We start from the raw sequence: 22,360 nt of genomic DNA, 5'->3' as shown, positions 1-22,360 counted from the left end.
TAAGCAGACTCCCAAATGCACAGCCTGGTGGAAGCACCTTGTGGCCATTTCTTTACGTTTTCTGGATCTCTTTATCATCTCGTGTAGCAATGTCAGGGTGTTGTATCAATCTCATAGTTGCGTAAGTGCTTGTGGGGTGACAAGAAAGGCAGTGCAAGTCCCCCTGAATGTAGTCTTTATTGGAATTAACAATCCTCAGGGGTAGGCCAGTGGAGGGTGTTGAATCAAGCTCAGAGCATTGGTCTACTTCCATGGTGATCTTTGGTTTCAGTAACGACCGTACCTTCTTCATTGAGGCCTTGGTGGTGATTGTAGAAGTGAACTGTGGTTTGGGAGTGTGGGTTCATTCCTGGAACTCTGGTTACCTCTTATCACAGGGACATGCCATCTCAATAATGCAACTTTCAGATGCCAACTCTCAGACTGATACCATTGCCTTGGAATGAACAAAAGGTCCTGAAGAGATTTACTCCTGGGTCTTTAATGAGGAATATCTGCCATGCGAGTGGTGTCTTGGGACATGGGAGAGGGCTGACAAGGTGCCAGGGCAGTTTGAGAGACACAGAGTCTTTATTGCTACCCTTTACCAGATGTTCCTTCGAAGAGAAGAGGCTGAGTGGCAGGGTTGGGAGGAATTCTAGCAGCCCTAGCTGTGCAGCTAGTGAAATTTTCATGCAGTCTGTGGCCGCAGGTTTTCAGGGAAATGGCTGGTGCTAAAGCCACATCTCCCACGCAGTGCTTTCATGCTGGATGTTCCATTCTGAACGGGCCCCCAGGGAGTGCCAGCAGCAGACAGGTGTGAACAGTCAGTCTACTGCTCACAAAAGCCGAGAACTCGCCTGGCCTCCCCTGCTGGCCGGCCCCGCAGCACCACTGAGAGGACCTGTCTGGGCAGGCAGACCTTGGCAGGCCTTAAGACCAGAATTTTTGTCCAGAAAGTTCTCTTCATTAGGGTGGACCAGGAACCCAGAGTGTGCTGATGCTTTCCTGGACCAGGAACATGATCGATGGTCATGAACTTGGTACTCCATCATCTCAGAGGTGGGAAAGGTGAGGTTTCCTATACCAGGGTAAATAAAAAAGGAATATTGCTACTGGGGTTCCAGCTCATACATGCATGAAATTCATTTTATTCCAAACAAAGTGTGCTTAAACACGTCTCTGTGAGCAATGAGCAGCTTCAGACAAGTACCCTCAGGAGGACATTAGCCTTAGTCTTGTTTTCTGGTGCCTTTAGCGAACAGTTTAGTCACAACAGTGGTGTCTGAGGGAACTTGCTGCGCCAAGTAAATTCAAAGTGGAGAGGTCAGCTCAGAAGGGCTAGAGTGGTCATTTGTCTGGATTCCAAAGGCAGGATCTTGATAGATTTTTTTTGAAGGACACGGGACAATCATGGGGGGTTATTAGGAAGAAATTTTCAGAAAATTGAAAACTAGACTGGTCAGAGAAGATCCAGGGAAGTTGTGCTGAGGTTTTTGCTTTTTCCTGTCACAACAATGAACCTACTCATTCTTGGAGGGGTTTCTTCCAGGGCTGTCCTAGGAGAATTTATTTTGGGACATCAACTCCATCCACCCTCACTTTGCCCCTTCGGATTCTGTTTCTGTTCCCAAAGCTCACAGACCATTTAGAAAGTACATGGTTTGATCCCTCAAGGCTGTCTGGGCTGCCATGTTGATGTACTGCAAGCCAAAGAGAGCCAAATTCTCTGGTGGAAGGATCAGAGAGAGCGAAACGCCGCCTTCAGAAGTGTATAGATCTAGAGAGAGGATATGGTGAGAAACATAGCTTCACAATTTAGTATTCTGGTTGAAGAAATGTTTCTTTCATTTTGATCCACAATCTATGCTCATGGAAGCAGCAGTCAAGAGATCAAATGATGCATCGTATTGGGTGAATCTGCTGCACAAGGACCGCTTTACAGGGTTGACGGGCAAGGGTGTTACTTTGAGGACTAAAGTGCATTTGACCCGAGCCATAGCATTTTCATCATCTCACAAACGTGCGAACGATGGATATTGAATAAGGAAGACTGAAGCACAATCGATGCATTTGAATTATGACAATAGAAAAGAATGTTGAAAGTACCATGGACTGCCTAAAGAACAAACATCTGTTTTGAAGAAGTACAGCCAGAATGCTCCTTAGATGCAAGGATGGTGAGACTTCATTTCTTGTACTTGGGACATGTTTCCAGGAGAGATCGGTTCCTGGATGAGGACATCATGCTTAGTGAAGTGGAAGGGCAGTGGAATGAAGTGGAAGGGCAGTGGAAAGGAATAAAAAGAAGGCCTTCAACAAGATGGACTGACTCAGTGGCTGCAGCAATGGGCTCAAGCATACGAACAGTCGTGAGGGTGGTGCGGGCCCGGGCAGTGCTCTGTGCTGTTGTATGTAGAGCGGTGGCTATGAGTCAGAGCTAACTGGACCACACCTGCCAACACGATTACAGCATTGTATAATGGTCATATTGGAGCAGTACTCTTTGACTTGCCCTTGTGCACTAAAAGTCAGGGAACCAATGGGGAGAGCAGCTTTTAGGAGGCCTCTGCTGTGTGGGCTAATCCCTCATCCCTTGATAGCTCCTTCTAACTTCATTCTCCATCTCTGAAATCACCTAGCCCCATGTCTTTTCACCAAGGTCTGAAGTCTCCAAATATTCCACCCTATCTCCCTTGACCCTGCTGGGGCTGTCCAGGCACTTTTGGTGTCCTGGTTAAAGCCTTATCTCTGTAGTCAGACAGAGAAGGAACAGCAAATGAAACGGCTCAGGCCTGGAAGAGGATAGAGGGTGTTCCAGGACCAAACCAGATGAACAAAATGCAGAAAGGTCGCTGTTGGAGCAGTGTGGAGAACGGCTTGGCCAGGGTGGAAGGCTGACTAGAGCATATGGCAGTGATCTGAGGAGATGCTGAAGCGGGGTGGGTCTATGTGAGTGCAGACAAATGGGGAACTGGGGAAGAGACCTATCAGTGAGAATGGATCAGATTCCGGGTCTGCTTGAAAGATAAAGGGAAGAAGAGTGGATGAGTCTAGTCTTTGGCCTGAGTCTTACCTGCAGGTGGACAGAGCTTCTTGTTACTGAGCTGGGCACACCTTGAGAGCCAGTCCTGTGAGGGCGGAAGAGGTAATAACTCTAGAGAGTGTTGAAAGCTGGGGAGATGCCTCCTGTTGGGCTGCACCTGGTTTACTATTCTAGTTAGACATCTGGTCTCGGTCACTAAGTGTGCGACTTCTTGAATCCCACTGGGGACTGCACATTTGAGTCACCTGGGGATCTTCAAAACTCTCAATGCTGAGACCCACTTCAGACCATATATCAGCATCTCCAGGATGAGGCCCAGCTATCAGTGCTTATAAAATCCCACCGGTGAAGCCAAGAACCAGAACCACTGCTTTAGCTAGTTCCCGTGGTTGGCAGCTCCCATAGATGATAGGTGGGAGGCAGGGTGAGACAATAGCTATTAGTTGGTGGTTCTCGCTCTAAAAGGTAGCATCTGCTTGCTTATGAAGGTCTGCCAGCTTGTAGGGGGTGTGGTTGACATTCTCAGAAAGATGGTGGGACCTAATTAATTTGGAATTTGTGATACTTGGACCAGGCTGGGCTTCAGGCCAGTATAATTTGTACTTTCTGTGAAGTAAAAGTTGACGTGCTACACGCTACAAGATGGCAAGGGCCTTCTTTGTATGGGGAGCCAACGAGATGGACGCTTTCGGGATTCTACCATCTGTCTTTACATGTAAATTGATGGTTACACAGCCATTTTGCCTGGTCAGAGCAGACCCAGTCCCCTTCTCAGATTCTCTTTAATTGTAATTGAAACTTCAGTTCATTTGCTTATCCTCCTGTAATCTGTGATAGCTTACAATAGTTCAAAATGCCTCCCCAACAAACAGCCGCCGGTGGACATAGCATCTTTTCATAGACACGGACACTGAGCCTTGCACTATGCAAAGCTGGCCTTTAAAGAAGAGAGACATACCTGTAATTTAAGTTTTAAACTTTCATTGAACTTTCTCCCCTGGAACCTAATAAAATTATAGTATCTCATAATTAGTTTTCCTAGTTGCAATTGGTCTCCCTTCACTTGGCAAGATTCAAATGTGTTAAAAAGTCACATTGTTTAAATTTTTAATGTATTTTTGCTCCACAAAGCTTAACGTTTACCTCATTGTTCTTGGGACATGACATGGAGCTGGACATGAAAGTATATATCTGTTATTTAGTGAGTAATTTTATGTGTCAGACAATATACCAGGCACTTCACTTCATCATTGCAAGACGTTATGCCTGTCCTTCGAGGTAGGTGGCTGCGATCTTGTTGACTGGTGAAGGAAACTGCAATCAGAGAAGCTGAGTGTGTTGCGTAGGGCCACATCGCTGAGTGCGTAGGGCCACATAGCTCCAATCTCTAGAGTCAGGACCGGAACTCACATCTTTGTCCGAGACTGCCCTGCTTGTGCTCCCTGCTCGACCTTCGAAGTCTCGGCTCTGGCTTCTTCTTTTCGTTTTAGCCATGCATACCCTGTTCCTAGAGGGTATGGGTGGCTTCGAATCTGAAGATACCCCTTGTCATATTCCGAATACAAATGGAGCACCATTTACCCATCCACAGCTCCGAAGAATATACAAGTACAGAGAAGAATGGGGGGTTGAGGAGGTGAGGGGAGGAAGTTCAGACTTTTATTCTCTTTGGGAAAGGCCCAGTTAATGGTTACCACCCTTTAACCCAGATAGACCGACCGAGACAGACAAAAATGTAATGATGTAAAAGAAGGGTGTGATTTCAATATACTTTACAACTTGGTTGGAATGAAAAGTGATGGTCTATTCCTCCCATCAGCTACAGCAGCGGTTCTCAACCTGTGGGTCGCGACCCCTTGGGGGTTGTGTGTCGAACGGCCCTTTCACAGGGGTCACCTAAGACCATCGGCAAACACATACTTCTGATGGTCTTAGGAATGGAGACACTGCTCTTCTATCTGTCTCCAGGCGGGTCCGCCCACATGCAGATCTGCCCACATATGAGCACCCAGTGTGAAGACTGTTACCCATGCTCCACCATGCTTCAAGACAAAATTCCATTTATTTGTCATTAGAAATAAATATTTCACAATTATATAATTACATATTATTTTTGTGATTAATCACTGTGTTTTAATGATGTCCAATTTGTGATGATGAAAATATATCCTGCTTATCAGATATTTACATTATGATTTATAACAGTAGCAAAATTACAGTTCTTAAGTAGCAACAAAAATAACTGTATGGTCGGGTCACCACCATATGAGGAACTGTATGAAAGGGTCGCGGCATTAGGAAGGTGGAGAACCACAGAGCTAGAGGGACCTTGGTATTCTTTCTCATTTTACATGTTTACCAACACCATACATTAACATCAACCTCAGCTTTTAGATTTCCTCAAGTTATTTGGGACTCGCAAGACAAATGAATATCTTTGAAGTAATGTAGATGGTCAATCACCATTGGTCTCTGATGTCAATTGAGGATTTTGATTGAAGTTGGCCGTTTAAAGTAATGTCACAAGGAGTTATTTATCTGAAATTCCCATAGAAAGTAACCATGACTGAGAATTTCGATTCAATCATGGTTTTGCTAGCTGTTCTGTAGTAATGACATAGCTCACTGGAGCACATTCTGATTTCTCCTCACTTCAGTTATGCTTTCCAATAACCTAATGTCTTTTCCCATGAACTTTGTGAAGGGTGGGGCCTTTTCAAAGGGGTGATGGCGGCTGTCTGAGGAAAATGCCTGGTTTGGGCTTTTCTAATGTCATGATGATTTGAATTTTGATGCAGTTCTGTTTACATTCCTTCCTACTGTTTGATATCATTCTTTTTCTCTCTCATTTATAATGCTTTCGTACTCAGGAAGTTGAGGTAGGTTTTTGACTTTTCAACTGTATGTAGACGTAGCATTGAAAATAGTTGCCAAATAAAATGTAAATTTCATTCTAAGTCCTAAATCTCAGTGGTAAATATTTGTTTTAGTTCAGTGAACCAGCACGGTGCATATTTATTTTTCATTGGTATATCCAGGGGATGCAATTTATCAAATGCATATAAACAGTCCATTTGTTGCTTTATCTTTTCTCATTAGTTACAGTACAAGTATGATTGTCAGTTATTATCTGTGTTTTACTGGTGGGTTATTTATTGAAAGAGCAGAGAAACTGACATTGTTATTTTCTAAATCATTTTGTCTAAGGCCTGTAGGACTTTAAACCAAATGTCAGACCAATTTATCAAAGAATTGCTCTATTCAGGATGAAGGTGATTTAGAGTGTGTGTATAAACAGACACCCACCCCACTCTCTCTCTCTTTCACACACACACACACACACACACACACACACACACACACACACACACACACCCCTATCCTCTTCTCCCCCCACCCCCCTAACACACATACCTTTGTGACAGTCATGGGACTCTCATGGGGGTACAGGGGTGTTAATAAAGGTGTAACAATTTATATGTGATACAGTTTGGCAAGAATTTAATGTGTGCTGTTAGTGATGCTTCAGGAAATGTGCAGGTGAGTCAGACCCAGTCCTGCTCAGAGTAGCCTAGGCTGTAGTCCTATTATGTGGGAGATACGTGCACATAGCAATGTGTCCATGCATGTAGCTTTCAGTCTCTGGTGTCTGCAGGGAGAAGGATGGGAGGCCTCAAGTCATTGCTTGTGCCACATTACTCAGAAGGATTCTCCACTCGGCAGAGGAAAGGGCCAGCCCCATGGAGAAGAGGCATAAAATTGCTTGATCAGAGATATGAATGGAGACACCTCACCTTAGAGGCAGTTGTTTGGGAAGCCAGATTCTCTCCCCATTAAATGGAGTGCTTTAGCAGCTAGATCAGTGTGCTTCTACTTCAAATAAATTAAAATTACAGGCAAATGTTACATTATGCAAGAATGGATTTATATAATATATTCTGGAAATCTAAATTTTCCAGTGACTTCTATGATCATTTCAGAGTCTCCTCCCATCCCCAAACCCACAATCAGCTCTCTTCCTAGTCTCCCTAGTTAAGAAGCTTAAAAATTAACCAAACTCATTTGCATTGGAGCCCTTTGAGAACGATTTGGTTGTAGGCCCTTAATCAGCCTCTTTCTAAAGGGTTTTCAGTTTAGTGGAGTGGGGTCTACGTCCATCCAGGATGGAGCAGCTAAAAGCCCAACTTGGGCCCACCAGACCTTGTAGAAAGGGTTTCTTTTTTGTCCATCTGCAGTAGGCTCTGGGTTAGCTCTTGCTTCATCTTGCTTCCTCTGTTCATGTCTGCTGGCTCACTCCTGACTGAGGCAGACAAAACTCCCATTTATTTTCTAGGCTGGCAATTTGCATTATCTCAGGTAATCCTTAGGTGAAACTTCTGTGTTATTCAAACAACTTAGATAAAATATGTAGGACCGAGAAACTGAGTTTCATGTGAGGTAAATGCCTTTGAGGTGTAGTATCTGAGGCTTTATGGTGTACACATAATAAATTATAATAAATTATGGTCATAATCCGAAGCAAAATATTTGGCTTTCAAAGGGGGCTTGCGTTTGGCTCTGCCACCCCCCTCGTCCTCAGCATCTGCTGTGACTCTCTCTGGGACTGAAAAATGTATTCCCGACAAGGCAAGTCCCTGGAGAATATTTTCCGTAAGTTACATTAGCCATTTGGGGACTTGTCTGGACTAACAGGAGATGAAGACCTCCGGATCCTCCTCAACTGGGCTGGAGCTTCAGACATGCTGAGGGTTATGATCATCCGTGAAGAAGGAGTGTACTCATCCAAACGACAGCAGCTGTATGTTTACATTATTGCATGTGAGGCACACTTGAGGTTGCCATTGGTGAGGAGAAGAATGCTCTTGGGTTAATATATAACAAACCCCAAAGTCCGGTCAGTACCATTAAGTCAATGCTGACTCATCGCGACCCTACAGGACCGGGCAGAACTGCCCCTGCGGTTTCCTGTAAATGTTTACAGGAATAGGACGTATGTCTCTCTTCAGGGGAGAGACAGCCGAATGCATAACTCCTATGCCCACGTGGCTCTGTATATAAATATTTTAAAATGGCCTTGCCCTCCCACGAATGCTTATCAGAATAGGAAACCTCCAAAGTAGTTGAACACCCAGAATCAAGATCCTTTCCATGGGCCACTGGGTGCCACCCATCCACAGGAAATAGTACTATGCTAGTGAGGTAATTTAATTAAAGTGATAAGCAAATAAATTGAGTTTTATTTATATTGATAAGCTATATATGGGCAAAACCAGTTGGGGCCATGATTCTCCCAATCTTTCATTCTTGGATGCCTCTTATCAGTGTCTGCTGGGCTCTCCCAGAGACGTGTCCTCTTGTGCTAGACATGTAATGGTTTGTCTCTGTTGTGTCATGATCTTTTGGATGACATTTCACCATTGGTTTCTCTACTCATTCCTCCTCTTCCCTGTCCAATTGCATTCTGGCTTAATTAACATTATGTAGTTTAGCTTATAAAATATACATGTATAGTAACACTGCCATCCCTCATTCCTCAGCCTTTATGATGCATTAATGGGAGTTTCTGAGTTTAATAAATGACTATATTTAGATGCATATAATTTCATTTGTTCATATTTAAAAAAAAACTAACCACTGCTATGGTCTTTGCATGGCTTAGGGAAAAATCTAACTTCATCATTAGATGATAAAATTACCATTCAAGAGGCATACTCAGGCAAGTTTGATCTCACATAACCAATCTGCCTTTTACCACCTTCTGAATTTTAAAAGGCCACTACTCTATTGGACCGGAGGAAAGGTCAGAGGTCAGAACTCTGAAAAGCCTCCACTTCTCTGGGGGCTGGCCGGACCTCTGATCTGATGCACACCCATCCGGAACACACACTCACATTGTGCAGCCTCAAGTGCCGTGGGGCAGGCACCGCGCTCCTAGTGTGGGAGGTGTAACTGTTAGAAAACAGCGAACTGTCCACAGCACCCACAGTACAGCTAGTCATGGGTCTGCTGCAGGCCATATGAAACAGTGTCATTTAAATAGAAAAGCTAGCCTGATGCCCCCAGGACACTGGCTCCAATAAAATGATTTGCGCTGGGCTGCTAACCGCAAGGTCGGCATGTTGAAGCCACCAGCTGCTCTGCAGAAGAAAGACAGGGCTTTTGTACTATGATAGAGGGTTAGTGCAAATGTCCACAGAGGCATTTCTACCCTGCCCAACAGGGTTGCTATGAGTCAGGGTAGACTAGAGGGCAGTGAGTTTGGTTTGGTCTGAATAGAATGTTGGTTCAGAACCCCAGATCGCTGGCCTGGTGGCCTTTGAGCAACCCGGTTGAAGCTTTGGTTTCAGGGAATTGTTACAAAGCTCTTGTAGAGCTGCTGATAAATGCCCAAAGGTTACTCCACTCAGCCGGAAGCCGCAGCCCAAGGGCACTCTGCGCTGACTCCTGGAGTCAGCAAATCCAGCTCCCCAGGCTCTTGGAGGTACCGTAGTCTGCAAGGGGGACTCAGATGAGCCAATTCCCAAGAGGTGAAGCTCTGAGGAGGCATGTCTTTTCTCCTTGGTTCTTTCAACATGGGAGTGGATGCTGCTCCCCAGACAGGAGGGTGAGTGAAGACATCTAGCCCAAGCCGGCTTGTGCTCCTTGTGTGTGCAGGATTCCCAGACTGTGCTACAGCAGGGTGGAGAGTGAGTCACCCGTGGCCCAAGGAAGACGGTGTGTATCAGGGGCAGAGGGTGGCACCAGACATCCCGTGATCTCTCAAGGAGGAAGAAGAGTCAACCAGCAGCCCAGCGCTCTTCCTGTGAGGCAGGGGTCTGGGAGTCATGCCTTCCCCCTCCTTGACCAGTTCTGACACCAACCGTCACTGCCTCCACACGCTGCTGCTCAGCTGCTTTAGAGAACTCATTGCGATGGCCACACAGAACCCATAGACCTTATGCATGATGATGCGCTTTATTAGGGAAGTCAACATTACATCTGAGGTTCAGAAATGCTCGAGACACAGTTCTTAAGTCAAGACAGCCCCTTCCCAGAGGTCTCTCGCCTATGATGCCCCTTGGCTTCTGCCCTGCTCAAGCAAGATTTATAGAGTTCCTTTAGTTTTGCCAATAAATCCTCAAGAGGCACCCTGCTTTAATAAGCCTCAGCCCAAAGGCCTGTGCTCTAGCTCTGTGGGCTGGCAAACTTAGGTCCTCCATGAAGTTCTCCAAGGCATCCCACTGAGAGTCCTGCCCCCGGCATCCTCTGCTGCTAGCACTGTTCTCAGAAGCCCGCCTCTCTCTTGTGCTCTCACTCTGGTTCCTCTGCAGCTTCTCTGGGCTCACAGACTCCTCTCCCTGGATCCAGGAGGTTCGATGTGCAGGGATCTTGGGGCAAAGGGACGTGCTGCGCTTCTAGTTCTTCTTTATTGATGGTAATGAGATAGCCCCCACCACACACTCCTGCTTCTCAGAGGACTCATTTTCTATCTAGCTCTGAAACTTGAACTCACTGCCCTTGGTCGATTCTGATGCACAGTGATGCTATCGGCCAGAGTACAAGTTTTCCTGTGGGTTTACTGGACTGTCGTCCTTTATGGGAATAGATAGGCTTATTTTTCACCCCCTTGGAGCAGGTGACGGTTTCAAACTACTGACCTTGCAGTTAGCAGCCCAATTTGAAACTCGCTAAGCCATCAGGGCTCCCCTAGTATTGACTAATCCCCCAGTAGAGCTCCATGGTTTTACAATTACAATGAACCCTGCTAACCATCAATTACAAGTGAAGCACCTTCCCCCTTTCTCTAACTCAGACCCATCAGGAAAAGAAGACACACAGCCAGGCTACCCAGGCTTTTGGTGGGAGTGACCAAGATTCTGACTCCGTAATTACACAATTCACGGTGCCACAGCTCCGGATGATCATAGTCTGACTATAGCTGAAGTAAATGCCTACTCGGAGACCCCACTCCCATCCTGCTCACCCACCATCCCCAGGTGGGATCTGGTGCCGTGAGCACTTTCCCGTGTGCTCATGACCCCTGACTCGCAGTGATGAGGGCCATTCTCTTTCATCCAACGAGAAAGAAGTTATGCCCAAAGTTATTTTTTAGCTGCTGGCTCCTTGGATTCTGCCTCGACAAACCCCTCTGCTACAGCAGGGCAAAGATGGTCAGATGTAGACACTCATCTTCTTTCCCTGGTTGCTCTTGCTGGGCCAGGGGCTGTCTGAAGGACTTGTTTTGCATAATGAGTTTTCCCTCAGCGTGGACTTTCACATTTGGGCAGCAATTAAGCAGTAGTGTTACATTTGCAATGATTTTCAAATATTCTAATACAGATATATGCCTTCAGAAGCCTTAATATTATAATTCTCCCCAAGAAATATGTAAAAATGGCAATTATCGTTAACCTGGAAAAGTGACAAGGGCCGGAAGAATGCTTCTAATGCCATCCAGGGTATAAAGTCTTGTGAAATCAGTAGGGAATATTCAGTTCTTGAGAGCTGCTCAAACCTTTCTTTTGCCACCAAAGAGAAGGTGACATGTGACCTTGAAGTTAAGCCACTTGTCTTTGGCCCCAGCCCTTCCTGACTGGGCCCAGAGCCTCCAGGTCCAGGGGCTTCCACGCATTAGGACAGCATGCTTAAGTAGAAAGTAGCTCACAGGACTCCACACTGCTCTCGGACACAATGCGTCCTCTGCGCGTGACGAGGGCTTTGATGAACCACTGCTGGAAGGGGGACCATTTCACTAAGCCCTTTCTCCAGTGGTGAGAATGAGCTCATCCTGGGTTATCTTTTCTTTTTCTCTTTATGAATAACAGAACCTCTTGGTTGTCTAGGACTAAGAGCACATTGGTCAGAAAACCGAGAAATTGAGCACTAAATTTCCCACTTATAATTCTGCACTTAGCTTAGAGTCATTTAACACAGGCTGTAGATTTTCTGAAAGCAAGGTTTCCAAAGATTAGGATGGTGCCTAAACTAACAAGTGGAGAGAGATTTTGCAGACAGATTATTTTAACCGGTCTCCATGACAGGTCCTGGAGCAGACCTCAAAGACTGCCTAGCCAGAGGGGTGAGAAGGCCAGTGATGCTATACAATTAAAGACAGAGTCAAGCGGGCTAATTCCTTGGAGTTAAAAAGAATTTGCCACTGAGGCCCCAGGATCCCGAAGAACCTGTTCATGTTTATTCATGCTCTGGAAAATGGAATCACTGCCCAAGATGCAATCTGTTCTGATTTTACTTTAAACCTAGTTTCCTAAAATCTATTGAAAGGCTTAGGTGGACTCAACAAGGGGGAAATGTGGCAGGTAACTGAACGACACAGAGCCCGATGAAATGCAGAGGAGACCGTGTGCGAGACAGACCGCAGCAGGAGACATCATGGACGATCATTTAAACTAATTGTGCACTTTGATATAAATTAACTTCTCAGGAAGAGAACTTGAAGCCTCGTTTTGGACAGCTCCTTGAAACCGTCTGCAGCCTGCAGAGTACCTGCCAAAAACACACACAACAAATAAATTTGGGTGTATTCAGTAGGAAATAACTGAGAAAGGAGCACCTGCCCTGACAGTTGGGTGGGGGGAGGTTCATGGGTGATTCCCTTTACCTTGCAGACCGTATTCAGTTTTGCTGATGTAGTGAGGATACTGGGGGACCAGGGGAACTGGTGGACTATGAGGGGGGAATAGAGGGTTTTTTGTGTGAAAGAAAGGGTCATTGAACATGGAGAAGCGATAGCATAGCTGTGAAGAGATGGATGACCCAGGCTGTTATGATTTCAAAGCAATGGAGTGCCTAGCTTCGATATCTAAATGGTGGAAAGCTGCCTGCAGAAGTGAATGTGAATAGGCCTGAGTGTCTAATCTTTGTTGTTATTGTATCCTTGTTTACCTGGAACAAATGGGTCCAAGCTAGGTCTATCCTACAGATGGAATCTAACACTTGAGGGGCCCTTTGTTTTGGGGTCTTTTGAGTTTTGGAAAACTGGAACTGTGCACCACTTGCTACATGTCTGCACGTAAAAGAAATGTTGACAGTTGGATTCTCAGCTGTTACAAACTCAGCGACTTAATCATCAGTGAGAGCAGCGAGGCGTCACCTGCAGTATAGCTGGTAGCAAATCCACCTTGCACTTGGAAGTTGTCTCGGTGTATATGTCAGACCAAGACGAGCAATTCTGTCTTCCTACTGGGCCAAACTGTTTTGATGGTTCCTAGTGGTTAATGCAAACAGTTTGAAAGAGAAGACTTTGAAAAAAACAATTGTGAATTTTTGATTGCACATTAATACCTGTCTGGGGGAAATGTTCTAAGCTGTTAGTGTTTTCCTTTGCATTCTGGGAGATGCAGAGAAAAGCAGGTTTCATGCAATTGTGGGAGCTGCTTCCTGAAACCTAATTTTTGCTTTCTATTTTTCCCCTTATATAGGATGATTATTTCAGAAACTGGAATCCCAACAAGCCCTTTGACCAAGGTAAAGGATGCAATATTTCTTTCTATTTATTCCATGGGAAATGCTGGCCTGCCTTTTCTTTTCCTACATGCTGAGTTAATGTTTCCATAAAAGCCAGCTAGCTGTCTGATTTGATTGACTGTGGAGACTGATCTAATAGGGTGACAGAAATTATTCTCTCAAGTTGGTTATTTCTCCAAGGTGATATCTAAGACAGATTTAAAAAATATATTTGTATTAAATTGACCAGTCCAGTCAATGGCCGGTTTGTTAAAAAGTAAAATGGTTATGAGGCTAAGCTGGGGAATTGTGGGACTGACTACAATGGATCCATTTGTGGCACAGACTATGTGTGTAGAAGCTCCCCAATTTCCAAGAGTCATAAAAAGGAAACTTTCTTGCGCGTGTGTCTGGGGGGTCAATCCTAGAATACTTTGGATGGCACTGAGGTTTCCCTTGCAAAATTGCCTCTTTAAATTTATCTAACAAGGGCTGTGCTCAAAGGGCTCTTGCCACTCCCACCAGCCAACAGAGCCAGTGTCCTGCTGGCTATTGCAGAGTGCTCCCATCCTCCTGTGAGCTATTTAGACAGACGTGACCCTGCATGGATATCTCCGTTCCCATTGCTCCAAGGGGTGCTGCTGCTGTTGGTGCAGACCTGACAATGCCGGGAGAGTCTACTTCAGGGAGGCACCTGCAAGTCATGCTCAAACTCAGGTGGAAAATGTTAACTTACTCCACTCTCAACGGGACTCCGCTTCAGTCATGAGTTGAAGACTGTTGAAGTGAGCCGGACGGTCTGCTGAATGCAAAGACATCAGGGATGGTGTTGCTGTATATCATGGCGGAAGGTGCACCCCCCCCCCCCCACTGCTTTCTGCCTTGTCCCTTCAGTGGGTTTTTCTTTGTGGATTCTGGCTTCCACAAGAAAACTTGGTATGAACTTTTCCACACCTATATGCACTTGGCATGTGCCATCGAGTGCTGCAACAGTTCCTTCCTTCCACTTCTTTCTTTCCCACGCATTTGTTGGGCTTCCCGTACACACAAGTACCAGACCGGGCTAGGGAGGGAGGACAGAAACAGACCATGATGCCTACCCTGGAAGATGAGGGAGTTGGGGTACAGGAAGGAAATGCGTCAACAGCTACAGAGAATGTGAGCCACACATGTGAAGGGAATCTTCTGGCATTAAAAGTGGGGGCTGATGTTGGAGTGTGTATGTGTGCTTGTGTAGTGGGGGCCCAGTGCCAGGGAAAGCCTTCCTTTGGAGTTTCTGTCTGGCCTGTTGCACATACCTTTGCAGTCTCTGAGGGGACTCATTCCTTTAGAAATCCAACAACGACTGAATCGTCCTAATAAAACACGTTAAAGAACGAGAGGATTTGTCATTTAGTTCAGACATTTTTCATAAAACCCACTGCCATCGAGTCATTTCCAACTCCATTTCCAACGCTGTAGGACAAAGCTGAGCTTCCCCAAAGGTTTCCAAGGCTGGAGATCCTTATGGAAACAGACTGGCACCGCTTCCTCTCTTGGGACAGTTGGCTGGGTTTGAACCGCCCACCTTGTAGTTAGCAGCTGAGCTTTAACCACTCATCAGGGCTCGCTTCCACTCAAAATTAGGTATAAAAAGGCTCTGTAGAAAGATCCACCTTCATTTGTGAAGGGCATCCGCATACGTTAAGGAGCGCATTCCTCAACTGCGCTTGGTCACCGAGCCTCTCCCGGAGCCTGTGCTCTGCCTGGCTTGTGCTTCAGAAGGCTCCTCAACTGGCAGTAGTAGCAAGCTTTTTTTTTAAAGTCAATAACCCAGAAATACGTTCTTGTCCCATAAGATCAGATGTGGCCTGAATGACTGTCAGATGAACTCTTCCCTGAGGCTTATAAATACATGTAAAACTGACTGGGGACTGACATTATTTTATTCGAAGTCATGCACATTAGAGAATGCTGAGAGATCAAGGTGGCCATCATTTGCCACGTGCGGTTCTAAATAAAAGCATTTCTTCATTTGGACGGAGCCCTGCTGATGTAATTGGGCTAACAGCAAGGTCAACAGTTCGAACCCAGGTCCCTCTCTAAGAGGAACCGATGAGGCCTTCAGGCCATCAGCTTTAGTAAAGATTTACAGCCTCAGAAACCCTAGAGAGGGTCCTTGTAAGTCACAATCAACGCAATAGCAGGGAGTTTGGTCTCTTCATTTGGGGGTTAAAACAGAAGCTTTCAAGCACCCCAAAGAACATTATATTTAAAATTGACTATTGATTCATTATGATCCCCTGTTGGTTTCCCAGACTCTAATGGTTTACTGAGAGTAGAAAGTCCAGTCTTTCTCCTGTGGAGCTGCTGGTGGGTTTGAACTGCTGACCATGTGGATTAAAGTCCTACCAGTAACCACTATGCCACCAAGAGTCCTCCTTAAAGGTCTAAGCAAGGATTTTTCTCTCCTAGGCATGGAGTTATCGTCTCAGAAACCCATAGTGGGGCGGGGTCCCTGGGAGTCAGCATGGCGTTGATGGCCATGAGTTGTGGGCAGGGATAGTGGCAAACATATGTAATAGAACCTGGCCCCTGCTCCATCTCTCTTTAACCCTGCAGGCCTGGGAACTGATCTGCATAGATAAATCCTCTCAGCAAACCTTTTGGCGTTATGGGGTGTAATTGAGAATCTTTGCCCAGTAGCCCTGCTTCCACTACCTCAGGTGTAGCTACTGTTGGCTATTTATAGAGAGTCATGGCGAGAAGAGGCAGCGCTGAGAATAGCCCTTACTTAAAATGCCAGCGCCAGCAGATGTCATCAATTACATTGTGTGCTGCTCAATAAAAATGGGAGGTTATTATATCAGCACTGACACCACTTGGTGAAATATAAACCACAGGCATGGAAGATGTGGAGCAGTTCATCTTCCAGAAAATAAAAGAATTGCTGAACTTCAGGGGAGGTTGTCTGTGGCAGAGAGAAGTCATTTCCGTTCCGAAGCTGGGAGGAAAAGGAAATTAATGTGGCGGAGGCGGTGGTTCTGTGGCTGGAGAAGACTGTCGTCTATAGAAATGGGACTTACTGACGTGCATCTCAGCAGTCTACAAACAAGAACATGCGGGAAGGGACTTGGTGATGGAGGTCGCAGAGAGGGTCGGACCTTTGGGGAGAGCAAAGGGAAAGGGGAAAGTGGCGCGAGGGATTCTGGTCCCGTGACGCCAGCAAGGTGCATTAGAGGCAGGTTGTGAAGGATGATCTTCTGTACAAATTTACAACTTTGAACTTTGTTTTTGGTGGTGGGAAGCCCTGGAAGACTGGAGCGAGGAGAATGCCGCAATGAAATGCAGGCAATCTTGCAGAGGTTTTAATTTGGTTACTCAGTCATTCCATTGAGAACCAGAGAAGACCTGAGAAATCATGGCCCTCCTAGAAGAGGGAATCTTGGGTAATTTCATCGCCTTGGAACCCTGGGTTCTGATTGCTGTGTGTGGCCCAACCTACCTACCCATCCATCTTTCCTGCCTGAGCTCTGAAGTGTCCTTGTGACTTCTGGTTGCCTTAGGTGTTGGTAGGAATGGATAGGCAACTGAAAAAGCAGCCTGCCAGTTCCTGGCGCTTAATTGTTGCACCACCATGGCTCCTAAGAAAGAGTCCCCTAGCTACCATGGCCGCCTGCTGACATGTCTACACTGAGCTTTGAATAACAGGGCCTCCTGGAGTTCACACTTCCCTCTCATGAGTGGAAGTGCTTCACAGAAGGAAGCGCTTCACCTGTAGCTCTCCTTAAAGGGACGGAGCAGGTCTGAACGTTGCTATCTTCAGGCGACTCCTTAAAGCTTCCATCAGCGGAGGATTGTGGTCATCAACTCCATGCTTGTACCCGAGGACCTGTATCAGATTTGGGGGAAGGAGTGTGTCCCCATAAGGACCCCCCAGTAAAGCTAGAGCTCAGAGGAGGTCAGAGGTTGGTGCTTCCTCTGTGTGGGAGATGAGGAACCCTGCAAGAACACCAACCCCCCACCAAACCAAACGCACTGCCATCAAGCCCATTCTAACTCAGGGCGGCTATAGGACAGGGTAGAACTGCCCCGTGGGTTCCCAAGACGAACTCTTTATAGGAGTAGAAAGTCAGCCTCCTCTTCCTCCTGTGGTGTCACCAACTGCCAGTTGGCGGTCTCACATGGCTGACCTTGTGGTCCACAGCCCGTGTAACCGCTACGCCACCAGAGCACCTCCCTTAAGGAATAGCCTTTGTCAAATAAGTTCCGGCGACACGCAAAGTCGTTCTTCTCTTAGAGATTCACAGCGCTCAATGGCTCATTAAGAGCTCGGAGCACTCTTTCAAGAGACATTCATTTTACATTTTCCAAATTAGCTTTTGACTGCTTCCCCCCTCCCCGCCCCCCTTTTCTTCACTCTACCTATCAGGCGATCAGAGGAAGGTAGTGTATTCTGTGGAGAATGTATATTGGCAAGTGTGATCTGGATGCTTGGGGTCAGATGCCCCAAGTTTGAAATGTGGCATTTCCAATGAGCGGGCGGCTCTGTGATTCCAGTCAATGGCCTTCTACCCTATCCTCTGCGAGCCAGACTCGGCTGGATGGCAGCGAGTTGTCGTTTGAATGCTTCCAGGAAATGTGCTCAACACTCCGGTTCCCAGTTTCCTTATCTGGAGAATAATGTGAATAATAACCCGCTGAAGTGGAGCCGATGCCAACTCAGTCATCGTAGGGCACAGAGCAGAACCACCCCCAGTGCTTGCAGTACTGTAACCTTCACGGAACCAAACCGCCGCATCCTGCTCCTGTAAAGCGGCTGGTGGTTTGTGGACCACTGAGATCGTACTCAGTAGCCAAGTCCTTAACCACTGTGCTACCAGGCCTAATAGTAATCATTAGCGCCATGCTAATAATCCCAATACTATTATTGAGAGGATTAAGGGAGTTCATATGTCTGGCACAGAGTAGATGTTTGGGACTTGTTTGAGTAAGAATTAATCTTTCTCATTCTTTTTACCTCCTTTGTATTAGCATCTTCTCTTGTTTTCCTCTCTTCTCACCCAGGCTTTGCTCACCCCTTCCTCTTCGTCCAGCGGCATGCTGACTTAAAATGCTCTGGGCTGAGGGGCACTGGCCTGTCTTATACCAGGTGGGCAATGGCAGTGTTGCTCCTGACGCTTGTTATTTTGGCTGAAGATGGTCAAGCTTTTCATGTGCTCATTCATTCCATCAAGAGCTACTCAATGCTTCATGTTCAACCCAATACACTGGGCAATAGGGACCGCCCTAGGGAAGACCTTGTGGAGGGGCACACAGCTGTCACTCAAAAGACAGGCCTCCATGGTCTTACTCAGACATGGAGTGTGTGTAAGTACTAGAGGTGGTGGTGGGGAGGGACCAAGAACAAAAGATGTCGGGGTAAAGGTGGGTTACTCTGGGAGACTGGAAAATCTGTAAGATATTGATTATTTTAAAAACATTTGTTGAAAATGATGATGACAACAGATGTACAAAAGTGCTTGATACAATGGATGGATGGATGTATTGTGATGAGCTGTATGAGCCTCCAATAAAATGATTTTTAAAAAAAGAACTATGAGGAAAATTCAAAAAGTTTGTGGACAAATGGAATTAAAAGAACTGAATTAAAAAAAAAACCCAAACAGATATTGATTACTTAGACCACGACATAGGTCAGTTAGTTGAGGTGTCTTTTTTAACAGTGGTGGGGGTGGGGTGGGGTGAGGTGTTGCCTACACTCGCCTTAGTCACTCGCGATGGTCTGTGGACCGGGCTCCGCTATGGCGCACAGCCATCCTTTGCGGATAACAAGCCTCTTCAATGCAGCCTTCAAGGTTCCGTCACAAATGTTCTTTTCCCATCTAGTGAGGTGACAGGTGAGCCAAGATTATCGCAAGGGCCTGGAGTGGAGAAAAAGTATAGTTTATTGAACCACAGTATGTGGAGGGATTAAAAAATAGTTGCTTTGAAGGATTCTCCGAATAGGGGATGAACATGAAACAAAATGAATTCGATCAAGTTGTTTCAAAACTTCCTGACCGACCCCTTTTGAAAGAGGAATTTCCAGCTCTTTTAGAAAGCGTTTGCTGATTAAGAGAAGTTGATGGCAGTTTTGGGGGGAGGGGCTGGGAAAGTAACGTCTGTATAACTAGTGCATTGTTTTAGGATAAAATTCTGATATTTTATATGCCCCTAAGTGATAGAACATGCATTAATTTAGGTTCTCTGCTGTAAAGGCTGGTCTACCCAGGAAACATTCCGGTGGTTTATGAAGTTATTCTGGATGCGAAAAGTCATTTTAGGAGAAATAGCTGAAAGAATTTGTTCTGAAACTTTTTTTGACATGAGCAGGTTGCCTTAATGTAGAATAGATGAGTGTTTTAAATTACACGTCCAGCCATCAGTTCTAAGGGTAATATTTTGTTTCTTTTGGAGTGAATACTAATTTTTCTTCCAGCTGTAGCTAAAGCTCAGATGATGCTGGTGAACTTCAGAGCAGAATATGAACTTGTAGAAATTGATCTGCAGATAAAAATAAAGCTCAGAAAGTCCAGAGTCCCTTTCATTCCTGCTGTGCCCTTGAATAGAAGAAACGGAGGAAACCTTGCCCTTTGACTTCCAATCTACTATACTGAGATCATGACAAGCTCTAATCCTGACCGAAGCTCTGAACTGTTTTCAGGAGGAAAATCCTAAAACTCAAAAGAAAAGCGTTCTTCTCATACTCCAGCTGCGTTTTGGAACCAGAGCCCAATAGATCTGAGCAGCATCCACGCTTTGCTGAGGCGTGAAAGGGCACTAGGGGAGCCAGATGGCTTACTTATAAACTTGTTCTAGAGAAGGGAGGCTTTCCCCTCTCTTCTTTATTAATCTGAAATTTGAAATGATAGGCTTATTCGGGAACCTTAAGTCCCTACAGATTTCCTCTTGATGTGGCATCTCAGATCCCTTCCCCGTACCCCAGAGAGCTTCTGATTTGTCATCAGGGGGCGGGGCTGGGGTGGGGGAAACACCTTGAAACACTTCCAGTGTTGAAGAAGCCAGTCCCACCCTTTCTGATCTGGGGAGCTGCTCGCCTTCAAGGCAGCTGGTCCTGTTTGTGGGAAGCATCTCCATAGGTTTCTCCTGGCTCCCCCAGGTGAGGTCTGGGTGGTCTCTCTCCCTTTCCCGTTCCCCATCATGTGAAGGAGGCAGCCTGCCTTCCTCACAGTCACTTCTCCCATCCACCGTCACTGACCCCAGACTTCACACCCGCCTCAGCCCGTTCACCTCTCCCTGCCCACTCTTCTTCTGCTCCTTGATTTTGACAGGAAGATAGTTCATGTTTAAACATATTTTTGGAATATTGATTTTCAGAAAGTAACAATTCTCTTCTGCCAGGGAAGAGACGGAAAACTGTTCATTGAAATATTGGCTGGCGCCTGCTTTCACTCAGTCTCTGCTTTGAAGTCAGAGCAAGTTAAAAGTTTTACCTTTTATGTCTCACTTCCTCTGCGTATGTGCTTGTTTTTAAGAAATAAGACATCACAGGGACAATAGCAACCCCCCGAGTACCTCTTCTTGGTCCCCTTGCCCCATTTGTCTTCCCCAGTGGCAACAACCATCATTCGTTGGCTGTGTGCTCCATTCCGGGTGCTCTCCTGCCGTATGTGCTTGTCTGCAAACAATATCACATTTGATTGTATATTGCTTTAGAAGATACAGAGAAGTGGCTTTGCGCTTTGCTTTGGAGGTTTCTCATCTGACAGTCACGCATCTAGCGCATTTTGTCAAAATGGCAGTGTGTCCCTGTGTTAGTGCTCCAGCGCGGGCATCCATTTCCGCCCCCCAGTATGCTGTTCTGTTGGGCGTTTCTCCTTAGCGTTTCTAAGATACACTGGTGATTTATTTCCCCTTCCAAAGTAGCTAATATGACGAAAACTAATCCCTACCCTGCACCCTTCGACCGAGAGAGTTCCTGGAATCGAGCTGAGGCAGGATGCTACTCGCTGGTCAGGTGCGCAACTTGAAGCAAATCTCATGGCCTCTCCACACGACCGTGTCGTCCCTGGGTAAGGCAGGTGAGCTGCACGCCTCCGGGGGGACCCTTCCACTATGAGTTATGTCTTCCTGGTTTCAGGCAGCATACTCCCCTGGATATGTATTCCTCATAAAAGCAGGGGAAAATGAGCACACTGAAGCATGATACTCTGCTTATTTCCAAGGCTGCAGTTTAACCAATGAGGTATGAGGATCACTTCTGCAAAACCAATGGGATTAAATGGCGCCTTTAACCATCAGAGGTGAGAAGGGAGGCTCAGGAATGAAAAAGGCCAGAGTCGGAGTCGCATGGGATGCTGAGTCCTGTGGGCTACAAGAGCTGCGGTTTAAAGAAGCATGCTCTGCAATGGGGACCATGCGAGCGGTCTTGTTGAGCACTGGTGGAGACTAAGCGGGGTCGTGTTTGCAATGGCCCAAGGAGGTGATGTGCGCATGTCCTCAATGGCCTTCAGCTTTCCTCTGGCTTAGTCAGCCCCGCCCACTACCACTGGGGAGGCTCCATTCCACACGGAGCGCAGGGGAGCCATGCATGCAGGCGTTGTGTTCCAGCTGCCTCCTGACTTTCCAGGGCACCCAGCACCCTGTGGCGTCAGAGTCAGGAGGCAAAAATGGCTCTGGGTTTGTGAGCCACTCTCTGGAGAGAGTCATGGGAACTCCAAAAGGACGCTAACACTCACCGTTGAAATTGTTGGGCACTGCGGCTTTCTCACCTGTGTTTAAGATGTTCTTCCAGCACGAACAAATCCATTTTAAAGACACGTTTAAGGCCTCTCCCCAAACTCATAAAACGTGGTGTTAGTTTTATAAAAAAGGGGGGGGGGGAAATCCCTTCCTTGCGATTCCACCTGC

At 46.2% G+C, this 22,360-nt stretch overlaps 1 protein-coding gene across 1 annotated transcript in view; it reads left to right on the top strand.

Moving 5' to 3' along the window:
• Nucleotides 1-22,360, top strand: part of SPOCK1 (SPARC (osteonectin), cwcv and kazal like domains proteoglycan 1) — a 664,044-nt gene that overhangs the window by 265,987 nt on the left and 375,697 nt on the right. The window contains 2 exon segments of the mRNA XM_075542692.1: nt 5,896-5,904; nt 13,444-13,489. Coding sequence (XP_075398807.1) covers nt 5,896-5,904; nt 13,444-13,489 — 55 coding nt within the window.

Source organism: Tenrec ecaudatus, chromosome 2 (assembly GCF_050624435.1).
Source record: "Tenrec ecaudatus isolate mTenEca1 chromosome 2, mTenEca1.hap1, whole genome shotgun sequence".
Taxonomy (NCBI): Eukaryota; Metazoa; Chordata; class Mammalia; order Afrosoricida; family Tenrecidae; genus Tenrec; species Tenrec ecaudatus.
This window is presented reverse-complemented; position numbering and strand designations above follow the sequence as displayed.